This window comes from Aulonocara stuartgranti (assembly GCF_965226115.1).
Source record: "Aulonocara stuartgranti genome assembly, chromosome: 5".
Lineage (NCBI taxonomy): Eukaryota > Metazoa > Chordata > Actinopteri > Cichliformes > Cichlidae > Aulonocara > Aulonocara stuartgranti.
This window is the reverse complement of record NC_138943.1, coordinates 11,321,463-11,334,282: the sequence shown is the minus strand read 5'-3', so window position 1 is coordinate 11,334,282 and position 12,820 is coordinate 11,321,463. Positions and strand designations below refer to the sequence as shown.

At 39.8% G+C, this 12,820-nt stretch overlaps 2 protein-coding genes across 5 annotated transcripts in view; one reads left to right on the top strand and one right to left on the bottom strand.

Moving 5' to 3' along the window:
* The window catches only part of nisch (nischarin), a 28,615-nt gene extending 24,266 nt beyond the window's left edge, over positions 1 to 4,349 (bottom strand). For 3 of the 4 annotated variants that reach the window (XM_082533049.1, XM_082533048.1, XM_082533050.1), the window contains exons 1-3: positions 3,751 to 4,348; positions 2,613 to 2,696; positions 1,929 to 2,111 (exon numbers count right to left, since the gene is read on the bottom strand). In XM_082533049.1, the coding sequence (XP_082389175.1) occupies positions 1,929 to 2,111; positions 2,613 to 2,696; positions 3,751 to 3,831 (348 nt within the window). In that variant the 5' untranslated portion in view covers positions 3,832 to 4,348. Of the gene's footprint in view, positions 1 to 1,928; positions 2,112 to 2,612; positions 2,697 to 3,750 lie in introns of all 4 variants that reach the window. The other variant, XM_082533047.1, reaches the window with a different exon arrangement.
* Positions 4,350 to 6,731: 2,382 nt separating this feature from the next.
* Positions 6,732 to 8,484, top strand: LOC309706062 (uncharacterized protein). Its single transcript, XM_082532279.1, has one exon. The coding sequence runs from the start codon at positions 7,189 to 7,191 to the stop codon at positions 7,867 to 7,869; it is 681 nt and encodes a 226-aa protein (XP_082388405.1). The 5' UTR covers positions 6,732 to 7,188; the 3' UTR covers positions 7,870 to 8,484.
* Positions 8,485 to 12,820: the final 4,336 nt, after the last annotated feature.

Sequence of the window (12,820 nt, the reverse complement as noted above, 5' to 3'; positions counted from 1 at the left end):
GTTTTCCTGTGTGTGCTTTGCCGTGCAGGCTTCTCAAACAGTGGCCTCTTTTTGTTAATCCATTATCGCCATAATGTGATCACTGTCTCTGTCATCACAAAGCCTCAAACCACTGTGTGTGTTATACAAGACTGATCTATCAAAGAAAATTAAGTCACAGAAATTATATAATACAAAGAAACAGAATATAATAGTTATTCTTGATACATGGATTCAGTTTTATCAACTGTTCAGCCCAGCTCACTTACAGAGACCCCAGTGGTTTCTTTCAATGGGCAACTGGGCCATTCGTGTAGCATTGAGATTTTATCTACATCTAAATTTGTTGCATGATGAACTCGTGTGAAACTGTGACAAACCTAACAAAACCATCAGCTCTCTGCCTCCTGATGTTAACCTGTATAATCAGTCAGCTCAGTATGATGAGAAATGAGCCACAGAGTGAGAAATCCATGATCAGTTTTTTTTAGATGTTTTCACTCTTGGCTAAATTAAGGGCTTTGTTTTGCTGAACTCTGTATAAGGCTAATATAAAACAGGCTAGCTATCAAATCTAACAAGGTGACAGTGAACTTTGGGATTAGTTTTCAACCAAGCCTAGACGTTGAGAAAAGACCAGTTAAAGATGGTTATTCAGTATTGTTTGCTGGGATGACGCTGTGGGATTAGAACATTACCGAGGGTAATGTCTTCATCCGTAAGAAGGCTGTAAAACTGACAGTGACTCAGAGCTCGGGATGAAAGTTGCAGCCAAACTCATGACGTGATCAATTCTTACAAACACAGCATTCATTGTGCAAAACACTGTGACACGTACAAACATGATGTATTTTTTAGACTTTATCAGCACGTTTTGCAGCCCTTAAATAGAAGAATAGTCCACTTCACCATGACTTTCCTTCATAAAAGCTACTAAATAATTTCTTTGTATTATTTAGGAGAGTCCAATAAAATACACTCAGTTCAAGTTCATCAAAAGGGCTCAGTATTTTTTATTTGAAACATTGTCTGTAATTTATTGCGATTGAGGTTAAATTGTTAATAATGTTTTAAACTTTATATATATTTTATACATGATTTACATCCTCACATACTGTTATTATGAGTCTTTTTTAAATACGATGTTGTAGATTGTTTAATCAGGCCTATAACTGATGGATGGTGTCTTGTGTTTACTGTGATGAACTGCTTTGACGTTAATCTTAAATGAAGAGACTTTTTCTCAGGAGTGGGTGCCATGTGTTTGGGCTTATGTCACTTCAGGATAGTGTTTTGAAACCTGTTTCTATAATGTTATACTGAAGCTTATACGTACCGATAGCTGTAATTGTGCTGATTGTTCGAAGGGAATGCTTTTACATTCAAGAGAGATAAAAAACTGTTTTACTGTGGTATTATACTGTAATTCTTTGGCTCTATAAATTTGAAATTCTCAAAATCAGGAGCATATTTGAGAGATGAACTGATGTAAATATGTTATGGTTAAAAATAAAAATGAGATATTACTGCTACTGCTTGTAGATTCTCTGTTTAAGAAAAAAACTCTAAGCTGGAAAACTTAAGTGCAAAACATTTAACACAAAATAAGGTCAATTAATCAAGACAGCAGGACAAAACTAAATAGTTCAATAGTTCAGTCTTGCTGTGTCAACAGTTAACGTTTTGTTTCAACACGAAGTCGTATGTTGAAATAGGAAGAAAAAAAGTGTTTGACTGGTTTTGTCTGAAGAACCTGACTAGTCTGCACAAAGTCTTTATCTCAAAAGTGTCTAACAGATTTAAAATGAATGGGAACATCTAGATCTTATCAACCAGCATGACTCTCTGACCTCGTTTTCTTTGCTGTAGTGAAGACCTAACAGACCTCCACTCCAAACTGAGGTTATTCTAAATCATGAACTGCACACTTGTTTATAGGTTGTACTCACATAGAGATGAAAATGTAGGAAGTTGGTGAGCGGTGTGGGCGTGGCTTGAGGAAACTGCTGGAGAAGAGTCTGCAGGTAGAGCTCCAGCTCCTTCTGCCGCCGCTCCACCAGACTCTTTGAGTTCTTTCCCAAGATCTTCTTAGGAGGAAGCAGTCGTCTATCAACCTTTTTCTCTGCCGTAAGCTTAAGCGGAAACAAACATCAGGAGTAAAACCAGGTTTGATTTTCATAATAAAACAATCCTGCAGCCAAGAAACAAATGTTTCCTAGGTGCAGAGAGCATGAAAAGTTGTAGCTATTCTCCATTTTATATCATTGTATTTTGATAAGACTTATCAGAATGCCATTCAAACAAGAGAGAAATTGGCATAAAAAAATTTGAGGAAATTGTTAGAGATATTTTTATGAACACAATTTATAGACAGTAAATTGTCCTATTAAAAGGAGAGAAAAAAACTACAACAAGTGCTAAAGGTAGTTAGCATTGTTGTCTCACAGCAAGAAGAGCCTGGAATCTAATCCACCATCAGGGGTTAGGTTAACTGGTGATTCTAAATTGCTCATAAGTGTGAATGTGTCCATCTCTCTGTGTTAGCCCTGTGACTGTAGTTTACTAGAGAATTCAGACTAAAAAACTGAACTGTTGATGGTGGCATAAGGCTGCTCACTGGCCCACTTTATTACCTTCTCATGGAGGTCGTAGAAATCACTATAGCGGTGCTTCACAGTCCACCTGTGCTGTCCATCCGTCACATCAATGATGTAGACCTGAAACATCAGAGAAGCATATATTAAAATCTGTGACCCAGCAGAGGATTCCTGCATATAAAAATTTTTAATCTCCACCAAAGAGGTTTGGAATTTCTGCCAAAGGAAAATCACCAAGACTATAATAAAATATTCTTGACCAATTACATTTTAAGTGGGTTTAAATTCATGAAATCGTTAAAACATTTTACCAAATAACAGAAAATTCACAGCACACTTATACGTGTTTGCTTGTTTCCAGGATCAGATGAACCCAAATGTTTCCTGAAGGAAGAACTTCAACGTACAGCTGTTGTATTTAAAATGCAGTCAGGGTGGCTATGTGGTGACTCACTAGACAAAAATGCCAGAAATCGTCAAATGTATCACACCTAAAATAAATAAAAATGTATTGAACTAGGGGGACAGTTGACACTTAATTCAAGCATTCAGGCTCTTTGTGGATTAAAAGCATCTCTTCAATTCAGAAAAACATGGCAAAAAAATATTATGTGAACAAATCACTCTCCCATATTAAGCTCCATTCAGATGAAAACGTGTGGTGACATTACTTGTTTTTAAAGCTGAGTGACCTATATTAATAATCAATTCAAAATCTGATGTTTTTTCTCTGTCCTGCTGTCTTGAGAAAGGATTTAACTTACAAGAGGCAACAGGAGCAAATCGGGTTATCAGCCACATTAAATAGCACAGAGTGTTACAACACACAGCACACTGTCATACAAGAAAGGAACAGAAAATGACTGAATCCGTAAAAGACTATCAGATTTACACATTCAAGAGGAAACACTGTAACCCAACCGAAACCGTGTGTGAAAATTAAGGCAGCAGTTAGCAGTTAGCCTGTGAGCTGCTCTTTCGGCTGCTTTTACCATGCTCTGAAGAATAAAGACATAAAGCCCGAATCCATCTCCATGTTAAGTCCAGTACAACACACCCACTGTCTGGGGAACTCAGAAATATTACTCGCTGTTTTTCCGATAGACCTGGAAGCCGGGAGAGCTACAAGCTAAGCTAACTGGTATTAAGCTAAAAAGAGCGGAGCGGAGCTTACAGTGTAGTTTTCCACCAACTCTGAGCCGACAACAGATACTTTTCTCTCCGAAACCTCCTCCGTAAACGGGACAGGCTCCATGCTGTGATCAACGAGAGCAGATTATCTATTACTGAGGAAAACGGTTGCTAAAGATGCATAGCGTTCCTTTTCAGTCAGCCGCCTCCTGCCGCCATGTTTGTTATGATGCTGAACGAAGCAGGTGACTGGCTGACAAAAAAAACTTTATTTAAAAGTTGTTTAGTTACAGTCACCTTTAAAAAAAAGTTTGCTTTTTTCTTTTCTTGATTCTTGAAAATAAATAAATAAATAAATGATGTTATATTAAAATATGGAGATGAGCATGTGTCATTACTATAGCCACGCCTTGTTTGGTGAACTGATCACCCCGATTCGTGTTTCAGCTGCTCCCTTCAGGTTTCCCCACAGCGAATTATTTGACACACCCTATCCCCATCACCCTCCTCTGCCACACCAGCCGTCGGCATGGGCTCCTTCACATGAATCTCCTCTGTAGTCTTTCTGTTTTCCACATGCCTGCAGCTCCATCTTCAACATCCTTTGTCCAGTATATTCACTATCCCTCCTATGCACATAATCTCAGCCTCGTCTCTCTAACTTTATCTCCAAACTGCTCAACCTGAGCTGTCCCTCTGTGGTACTCATTTCTAATCCTGTCCATTCTAGTCACTCTAACCTAACCTAGCTTAAACAGCTCGTCCCCACGTATTCATGGTATGGCTCAGCAGCTTTATCCCTGTGTAGTTTCTACGGCTCTGGGGTGTGTTAAACAATCTTGTTAAAAAAAAGTCTGCTACACTCTCTGCTACACATCTCCATTTATTTTCTTGGATGGGTTACATTAAAGCTACAGCTTACATTAAAGATAAGCCCAATTTCCTTAGTTGGTTTTAAGCCACTCCATTTAACGGTCACAAGGGGTCACTGTGCTGTAGCATATTTGCAGGCTTGATGTGGTCCTCCATTGTGTTTGATTTGTTGACTAAAATTGAATTAAATACACATATTTTGAACTGGAGAGCCTGTGGTGAAAAAATGAATGAAAAAGGAATTCAACTCTAAAGGGCTCCTTATTTTTTTCAGTCAACACTAAAGATGAAATCCATCCTTTCTTCTTCTGATTAGATGACAAATCTAAAACGTCACTTAGCAGCCCTTTCACAGGTTGGCATGCTCACAATGACAGTAATCTTTACCTTGCTTACCTTCTTCATTTTCTAGGAAGACAGGCCATCATTTCCGGAACAGCATTTTAACACAATCTGTTATTAATTATTTGCACAAATATTCCCAAGATGTGGAATATATACAATACACAAGTGTTCATTCAGCAGTGCTAGCAATTACACTGTTACATGATCTGTTTAAGACAATTAACAGAAGAAGGACATACACACACTCAAAGACACCAAAAGTAACAATAACCAGGAAAACTAATTTAAAAACAAAAAACATACAGTTTTGAAGTTTTGTTTTGTTTTTGAGCAAGACTTCAGATAAGGATATGTATATTTTTTATTCTTACTAGACATTTCACTAAATTTAAATAAAGGCCTAAACTGCTGTACTAGAAACACACTGGTAGAGGGAGTACACGTTGTACGCTCCGTTTGCACCCGTTACTTTTGCTTGTGTTTGAACATGTTGGACCAGATGATGGCGCTGGATATCAAATTATTACCAAGGTTCTTGCAGTTCGAACAGTATATCCTGTGTTTAAAAAGTGTTTTAAAATGTCTCTTCAACCCTATCCTGCAGTAGTTGTTGACATATTACGATAAAATAACAGATTTCAACCTCAACCTCATGTTGACGCTAAATATTTTAAAAAGGTGAGTTGATCGAAAAAAGCAAGTAAAAGTCTGTGCAGAATTTGAAGAAAAAGAAGACGAATGCCTTTTCATTGTAACTATACACATGTACAAAGAGATACAGAGCATCTCCTACTCAGTGCATTTTATTTTAATCTAGTCAAAGCCTTTAAAGTTAAGCAGGGGTTTATGGCATAACTTTATCTACTTTAGAAGTGCAGAGCAAAGCAACACTTGGAGTATATGACCACCTTAAAAGTTGTTATTTAACCTCTTCAAAGCTGTCAATCTAAACCAGGCTGTCTAACTAGCTTGCATAGATTATCCTTAATTATTTTGAATAAGTTACCCATTTACAAGACTGATAATGAGTACCTTGGAGCATGTTAAGAAAAACAAGCCTGTTCCTCAGTTTTTCCACAATCATTTTCAGATCCCAGGAAAAGAAAGGACAGACAAGTTCTACCCTAGATCTAGAATTAAATAATAAATGAACTTTATTGAAAATTTGTGGGAATTAATGAAACCCAGTTGGCCCAGTCGGCCCCAAGTTTGACACCTCTGGTTTGAACCGAAGTGGTGAGACTGGTGTGCTCTCTTCGAGGAAGCCATTTTAGAGCACAAATGAATACGTACAAAGTTATTCGCTACCATTAATTACAGTGGTTTATATAGAAAACTGCTGTCCTCGGACGGATCTTTCGGTAATGCTGTGATACTCTGAACTGTTGTGGACATGGTCCATGTACAAGGCCGTAAATAACGGCTGTCAGACTGCTACGGTGACTACTCCAGTCCGCTCCGATTGTTGTAGCTGTACGTGACCACTGTCTTTCCATTGGGAGGGGGCGGGGGAGAAGGAACAGCAGCAGCTGGGCATCAGATTTCAACTGCCAAAACTAAGGCGGACTGAACCATCACTCGGCGGGGAGGATGCTTTCTGTGTGTCACACCACATCTTTTTAACATAGCTACAGTAGCTTCATATCGGTATTTAGGTACTTTACATTGAGGTTTAGAATAAATGACCGACAACATATGTCATATTACAATGTTTCAAATGGGAAACGGAGACGCGTGAAATGACATCTCCCCCCGCCTCCTTCTACGCAAATGAAATCTTCCAGCTCCTTATAACAACACCGAGAAGACGGCAGCTCCACAGTCAGTGATGGTAAGCGCTCAGTTTGATGTTGCTACAGACTTAACTCAGAGAAAGAACACCTTAAAATCAGCGAGACGACTCTCAAAACTATTACCCCGCTCACTTCAGTTCACTAATCAGAGCTGCAAGGAGCTGATTTCACTTTCAGAAAGGGGTGAAAAAAAGAGACATTAGAGAGACAGAGAAGGGCGTTACAGAGAGCCAAGCGAGCAGACAAGCTGCTGCTGCAAGGGGAGGCAGAGGAGGCTATGCACCAGCCGAAGCCAGAGGTCAAGAAAAAAAGTGAAAAAATAGTCAAAAGGTAGACTAGGGTCATTTGTGATCTGAGCCACACATCGAGAAACGATCCTCGCATTGTTGTTGTTGAGTGAGCAACCGAGTGAGGAGGAGGATGTGAAGGAGGTGTAGCTGAGAGGCGACATCAAGAAAGGAAACAAGGAAATGCTCTCAGAGAAGATGTGCAGGAGTATCTGCGAACACCCCAAGCTGCTGCAGGACGGGAACGAGGCTCTGCAGAGGGACGGCCGCAAGAAGCACGGCTGGTCCAAGAGCTGCAGGGGGCGCCTGCAGGGGCGGAGGATGAGCAGAGGAGGGTGGCCGAAAGGGCGCAACCACCACCACTATCACCATCATCAACATCACCACCACCATCATCATCCCCGACACCACCAGAAGCCGGCGCTGTCCCTTCGTCCCGTCAACGTGAAGGGGAAGAGGGTGAGGGGGATGCAGGCCCCCAAGAACACCAACCAGTTTTTGATGCATGAGAAGTACGAGATGCTGCACATGCGCTGTGACTCAGTGGGGAGCGATAGCGGCTGCAGCTCCGACAGCGACATGGAGCTGACGGACATGGACTCATACCTGGGCGTCCTGGAGAATGCCAGAGGAGCCCTCTTGGACAGTCCCAACCCATACGGCTCAACATCGCCTCCGGGACCGTTTGTGGTACTGCACGAGGACCCTCTGTGCATGCACGAGGGCAGCTTGCTTCTGCATGAAAGCAGTCTGCGTCTCCAAGAGGAGAGCATGCAATATTTCCCCTCTGAAGACGACCTTATGCAGAGCCAGAATTTCATGCAGAAGGACTTTGTTGAGTTCTATGACATCCTGACACCCTGAAGGGAAACTTTCAGGCGGACATTTTGTTTTCACCAAGACTGAACCTGCTCAGGTTTGTCCTGCTTTATGTTCACAGAAAGAAAAGTCTCCTTTCTTCTTCTTTTTTAACGACAGGCAGCCTTAACATCTGGAGAATTTGCTTGCAGGATGGAATGATTCAACTGGTTTCCAGCAGAAATTAACTTATTTTTTTTAAACTGAGTGTAATTTTTTTTCAATCATTCCTGCAAAGCACTGCCTCTTTGTATTTTTGAGAACCGCACTCACAATAGGTTAAATTGTCTCACTCCGCTGGTATTCTTCCAGGTTTAAAACGTAACTTTTGCGGATTCCTGTCTTAAATTGAGTTAAGACGGTTTATTTTTTCCTGTTGTTGACTGGTTAATGTGTGGTTATGTACCGTGTGTCTGGGTGCTGTAAAGTGCTTCCTTTCTGTTATTGTTGTTATACACAAAAGGAAATGGGCTGGATGGTGGGAGTGAACCCAAACAGCCAATCGGCTTCGAGCTGACTGGATTAGGCTTGAGGTGATTGGCTGATGAACATTGTCTGTGACAAAAGCATTTGGCTGTAAAGAATAAAACAAAAACCCAATAAATATCTGAATAATATAAAGCGGGCTGATTGTTTTTATGAATGCTAAGAGCCTGTAGAGGCAGTGTGTCACTGTGTCATTAGGACAGCTCGAATAAGACCCTGTAAAATAAATGGTCAGATTTGTTGTAAGAGTTCACATGAGACTGTGTGAGCGAGGAAGAGAGATTGGTGAATGAAATAAATTCATGAAATCTGCATCACAAGCATTCAAACCATTTAAACAGGACATGAGACACATTTGTCACAAATTAAAGAAAACATTATAAAATCCCGTATAAATACCCCAAAATCAAGTTCTTAGTGCAACAGTGACATACAGCTGCAGGCAAATTTATTAACACATCATAAAACAAGGTGCTAAATGCACACACATCTCTCCAGCATTTGTTTTCAAGAGTTCAAATGCGTTTTCATTGCATTACACATGAATTTCTAACCAAAGTTTGACAGCATGTAAGAGTTGAAGATAAAATCTGCCACGTTGACAGAAGTCAGTAGATAGAATCACATTTAGAGATGTTGTCTAACAAACGATTGCACTTTCTAAATGTTCACAGAGCAACAGGACATCTAAGTTCTGCAGATTATTTTTACCCCCATACAAAAGGAAAAATAAGTCACTAAATGACAGCACATTTTTTCAATAATGCTCAGAAATTTGTAGATGACACAGGAAAAGAGAAAAAGAAAACAGCAACATTACTATATTCATGTTTTCTTCCACTGTGAGGGTGAATGTTGGTTTGGGTGGGTGTGTTTGGGTGGGTGTTGTGTTTGTTGGAGAGAGACGCAACTAAAAGTAAGAAAGCACACACAGACGGGGCCCCGGGGACATCGAAGTGGGAGGGGCATCACAGAACGTGTCGGGTCCTGGATCACAGCATTCTTTATTTATTGAATTTTACTTCACCTTTTTTGCTCTCTCCTGCCTCGGGGTTAGGGTTAGGCTGCTCCCAGACCTGAGAGAATTGTAGATCAGGTCCCTTTTTGACCAGACCCCACCTCAGCTGGTAGAGTCAGTTCAACTGGTTCTTTCTATCAAGAGTTAGTCTTCATAATGATCTGATGTGTATAGGAACCAAATTAAAGATCCTGATTTTAAAAGCGTGTGTGCACATTGCTGTTTAAGTCCATACCAAAATTTACTTTTCACATTTCCCATATAAAGGCCACTTTTGAATTTTACAGACCAGGAATGAAGCGGGAAGGAGGGAGAATCGGCGTGTTCCTGTTTATAGATCCGTTAAAGTGGATTATTTGAAGTGAAGGGAGCTGGTCACACCCACACAGCACAGCCAGGAAAGTATAAGCCTCTTTCTGTGCCATAAACTAATAATGGTAACAGGTCAAACTGCGAGGAGCAGGCAGATTCTTCACTCTTATTTGTACAGAGCAATATTCTGCTCTTCAAAGAGAGTGAGAAGCAACTACAGAAAAGGTGAACACGATACACTAGACAGCATATAAAAATAGAAAGGTCCAAATGCTTCAACTTCTTGTTTTTTTTGTCTATTTATTTTAAATGAGATAGAGAGTAGGCAGATATTATATTGAAGTTTTTCAGTGAGAAGCAGGAAGAGACAGAATCTACAACCAAGTATTTCCATTTAAGAGTCTTATCCTTAAAAATGTGATTCTTGAAATTAACATCTGTAATGTAATACATGTTAATGAGTAATCACTCATTAACATGTATTACATTACGGATGTTATTATGGTGTTAATTTCAAGAATAGAGGCACAGATTGCTTGAACAAGACTTTTCTCCTACATTAAATGACCTCCTGGTTTACGCATGCAGCTTTCTGGAACCTATACTTATCTTCTGAAATGTCAGGGAAGCCGGTCTGGTGTCTCGTCACTCGTCACCTTCCCTACGTCAATGGTTTGGAGAACTTGGGAATGCAGTGATGTCTGCAGATCAGGTGCCAGCTGGGATAACCTAGCTGTGTGCTTACCTTTTCTGTGTCATAACTGGATTTAATTAGTTATTAAACTGAATAGTGAAGACTACTTAAGGCTAATTGTGGCCCCTGTTTAACTTATTCAGTATGTAGTTATTTTTCTTTGGGTCTTTTAAGACAAATAGTTATATTAGCTCCACTTTCAACCTCCTCTAACGTGGATTCATTCTGACTGAAGATGAAAAGGAGTGCATAAAAATACATAAAGGATGATGATTCAGAAATATGCAATGAATAAGCAACATAAAGCTATATTATAAATGCATTTAATAGTAAAGCTGCTACATTTCCAATCTGAGGACCTATGAGACAGATCCTCAAGATGAAACACAAGAGATTACAAAACATTATAAGCTGTAGACTGTAAAGTACCAAACTTTCCATTCCCAGCCAGACTAGAACAGAGCTATGAGAGGGGTCAAGGGCTTTTTATTATTGTTCTTAAAGCTTACATATGCAATAGCCTCTGCATCCTGAAAAAAAGGGCTCCCCAAGCCCTTTTTTGTTGATATTTTTTTCAGTCTGTTATGTTTTGTATGGTATATTTTATCTTCTTGACTTTTCCAATGTAGAATCGTTCCATTTTAATGAGGCTTTTGCGTAAAGCTTTTTGAGTTTTGCGGCAGATTTCATAATATGGATTAATGAAAGACAGACACTGGCGGGTGTCCAGTGTGTATCCAACCTCTCACCCTGTGTCAGCTGGGAAAGGCTCCAGTTTGCACGTGATTCTAAAAACTATAAACAAAACACAAAAAAAGGAACTTGTTTTAAGACGAGATTATTTAACATGAAGACATATTTACCCTGAGAAATCCATTTTTGTTCTGCAGCTCCAGAAGGACTCATCTGTCACTAAAAAGCTCCCTGAAATGTACAGAGTGGAAGTTTTCGAGTATTTAGAAGTTTTTTTAGTTTAACCATCTCAGTCTGACCTTTGACCTGCAGATCAGCTGACATGCACAGAATTGACACTGGGGATTGTGTTAACCAAGAGCACAAACGCAGTCAAATCGACTTGCATGTGTGTTATCTTATCGCACACAGGTTGTTCAGTGCCTTGCTCAGGGTTACAGTGGAAGGTCACAGCCTGCTTTGAATGTAATGTCTCTATTGTACCTTCAGCTCCTGTTGCTATCAGCCAGCAGCAACTTTTACCCTAACATGACTTCTTGTTGTGCAATGCTTACTCTGATTGGTTGGCTTACATAGCCAAACAGGAAGCAAATGTGAACAGTTACACACCAACGCACACATACACAAACACACACACAGGCCACAGAAAGTTGTGCTGTGGCAAATTACAAAAAGTAGATCATTACGCTGCAAACACTTCTACTGCTAGCTGTACCGATGCTAATCTGCTGACACGTACAAACACATGGATCTGTCGACACTTGTAAGAACGCTTGCTGACGCACTTCATTTCTCAACTCAAATTTTCATTAAACCTTATCTTGCTTTGACACTAATGCCAGGGCTTTACTGCCAAACTGCACCAGCTCTTTAGCTGAGAAAAGCGAACACCGTGTTTGAAAATGTTCTCAGTTTTAAGTTTCATAGTGGAACTTAACAGACAACAACACTTGTCAGATATTGAGAAGCATGAACTGTTGTGGTGAAAGGGCAGTCATCCAACAACAAGTACAGACAGAGTTACAGTATGAACGACGGTTGGAAAGATCACTGACACTCCTACATACATAAACACACATGCCCTGCAGGTATTCCTGAAATAGCAGAGGCTACATGCTGTGTGTCTGGATAAAGTTTAACACTGTGAATGATCCCCTTCTCTCTTTTATAGTCCTGAATCATGTCATTGTGTGTGAATGAAGAAGATTTGTACAAGAGTCGGGGATAGTGCTCAATTGTTCAAGTGACTCAGTGATGATCATATAACAAATCTGCAAATGAAGCATTTGAATAGAGCAGAACTAGATGAGCTATACAAAACCATGTAAGAGTATCCACCTTAAAACCACTGGGATTAATCTGCTGTTTCCACATTTTCGGCTTCCTAAATGACTACATGTTAAAACTCTTTCACTCAGTATTATCTAGAGCCTTTTGGTACTAAGCAATTACTGTATAATGTAGAAATAAAAGGAAATGAGAGGTTAAAGTTGTAGTTCGGGATATATTTCTACTCTATAATGTACCTAATGCTGCCATATACTTAGAAGTCCAGTTGCTTTTTTTCAAGCTGTCAAGACTAACACAATCTGGATGACTGAGAATCTACACAGACAATTACAACAGTCCCTTATGAAATAGTTATTTAACAACAGCACTCCAGACTAATGCAATACAGTGCAGCAGCTCTGCCATAAATTCTACTTTTACACCCTGTTGTACACTCAACAAAAATATAAATGCAACACCTTTGT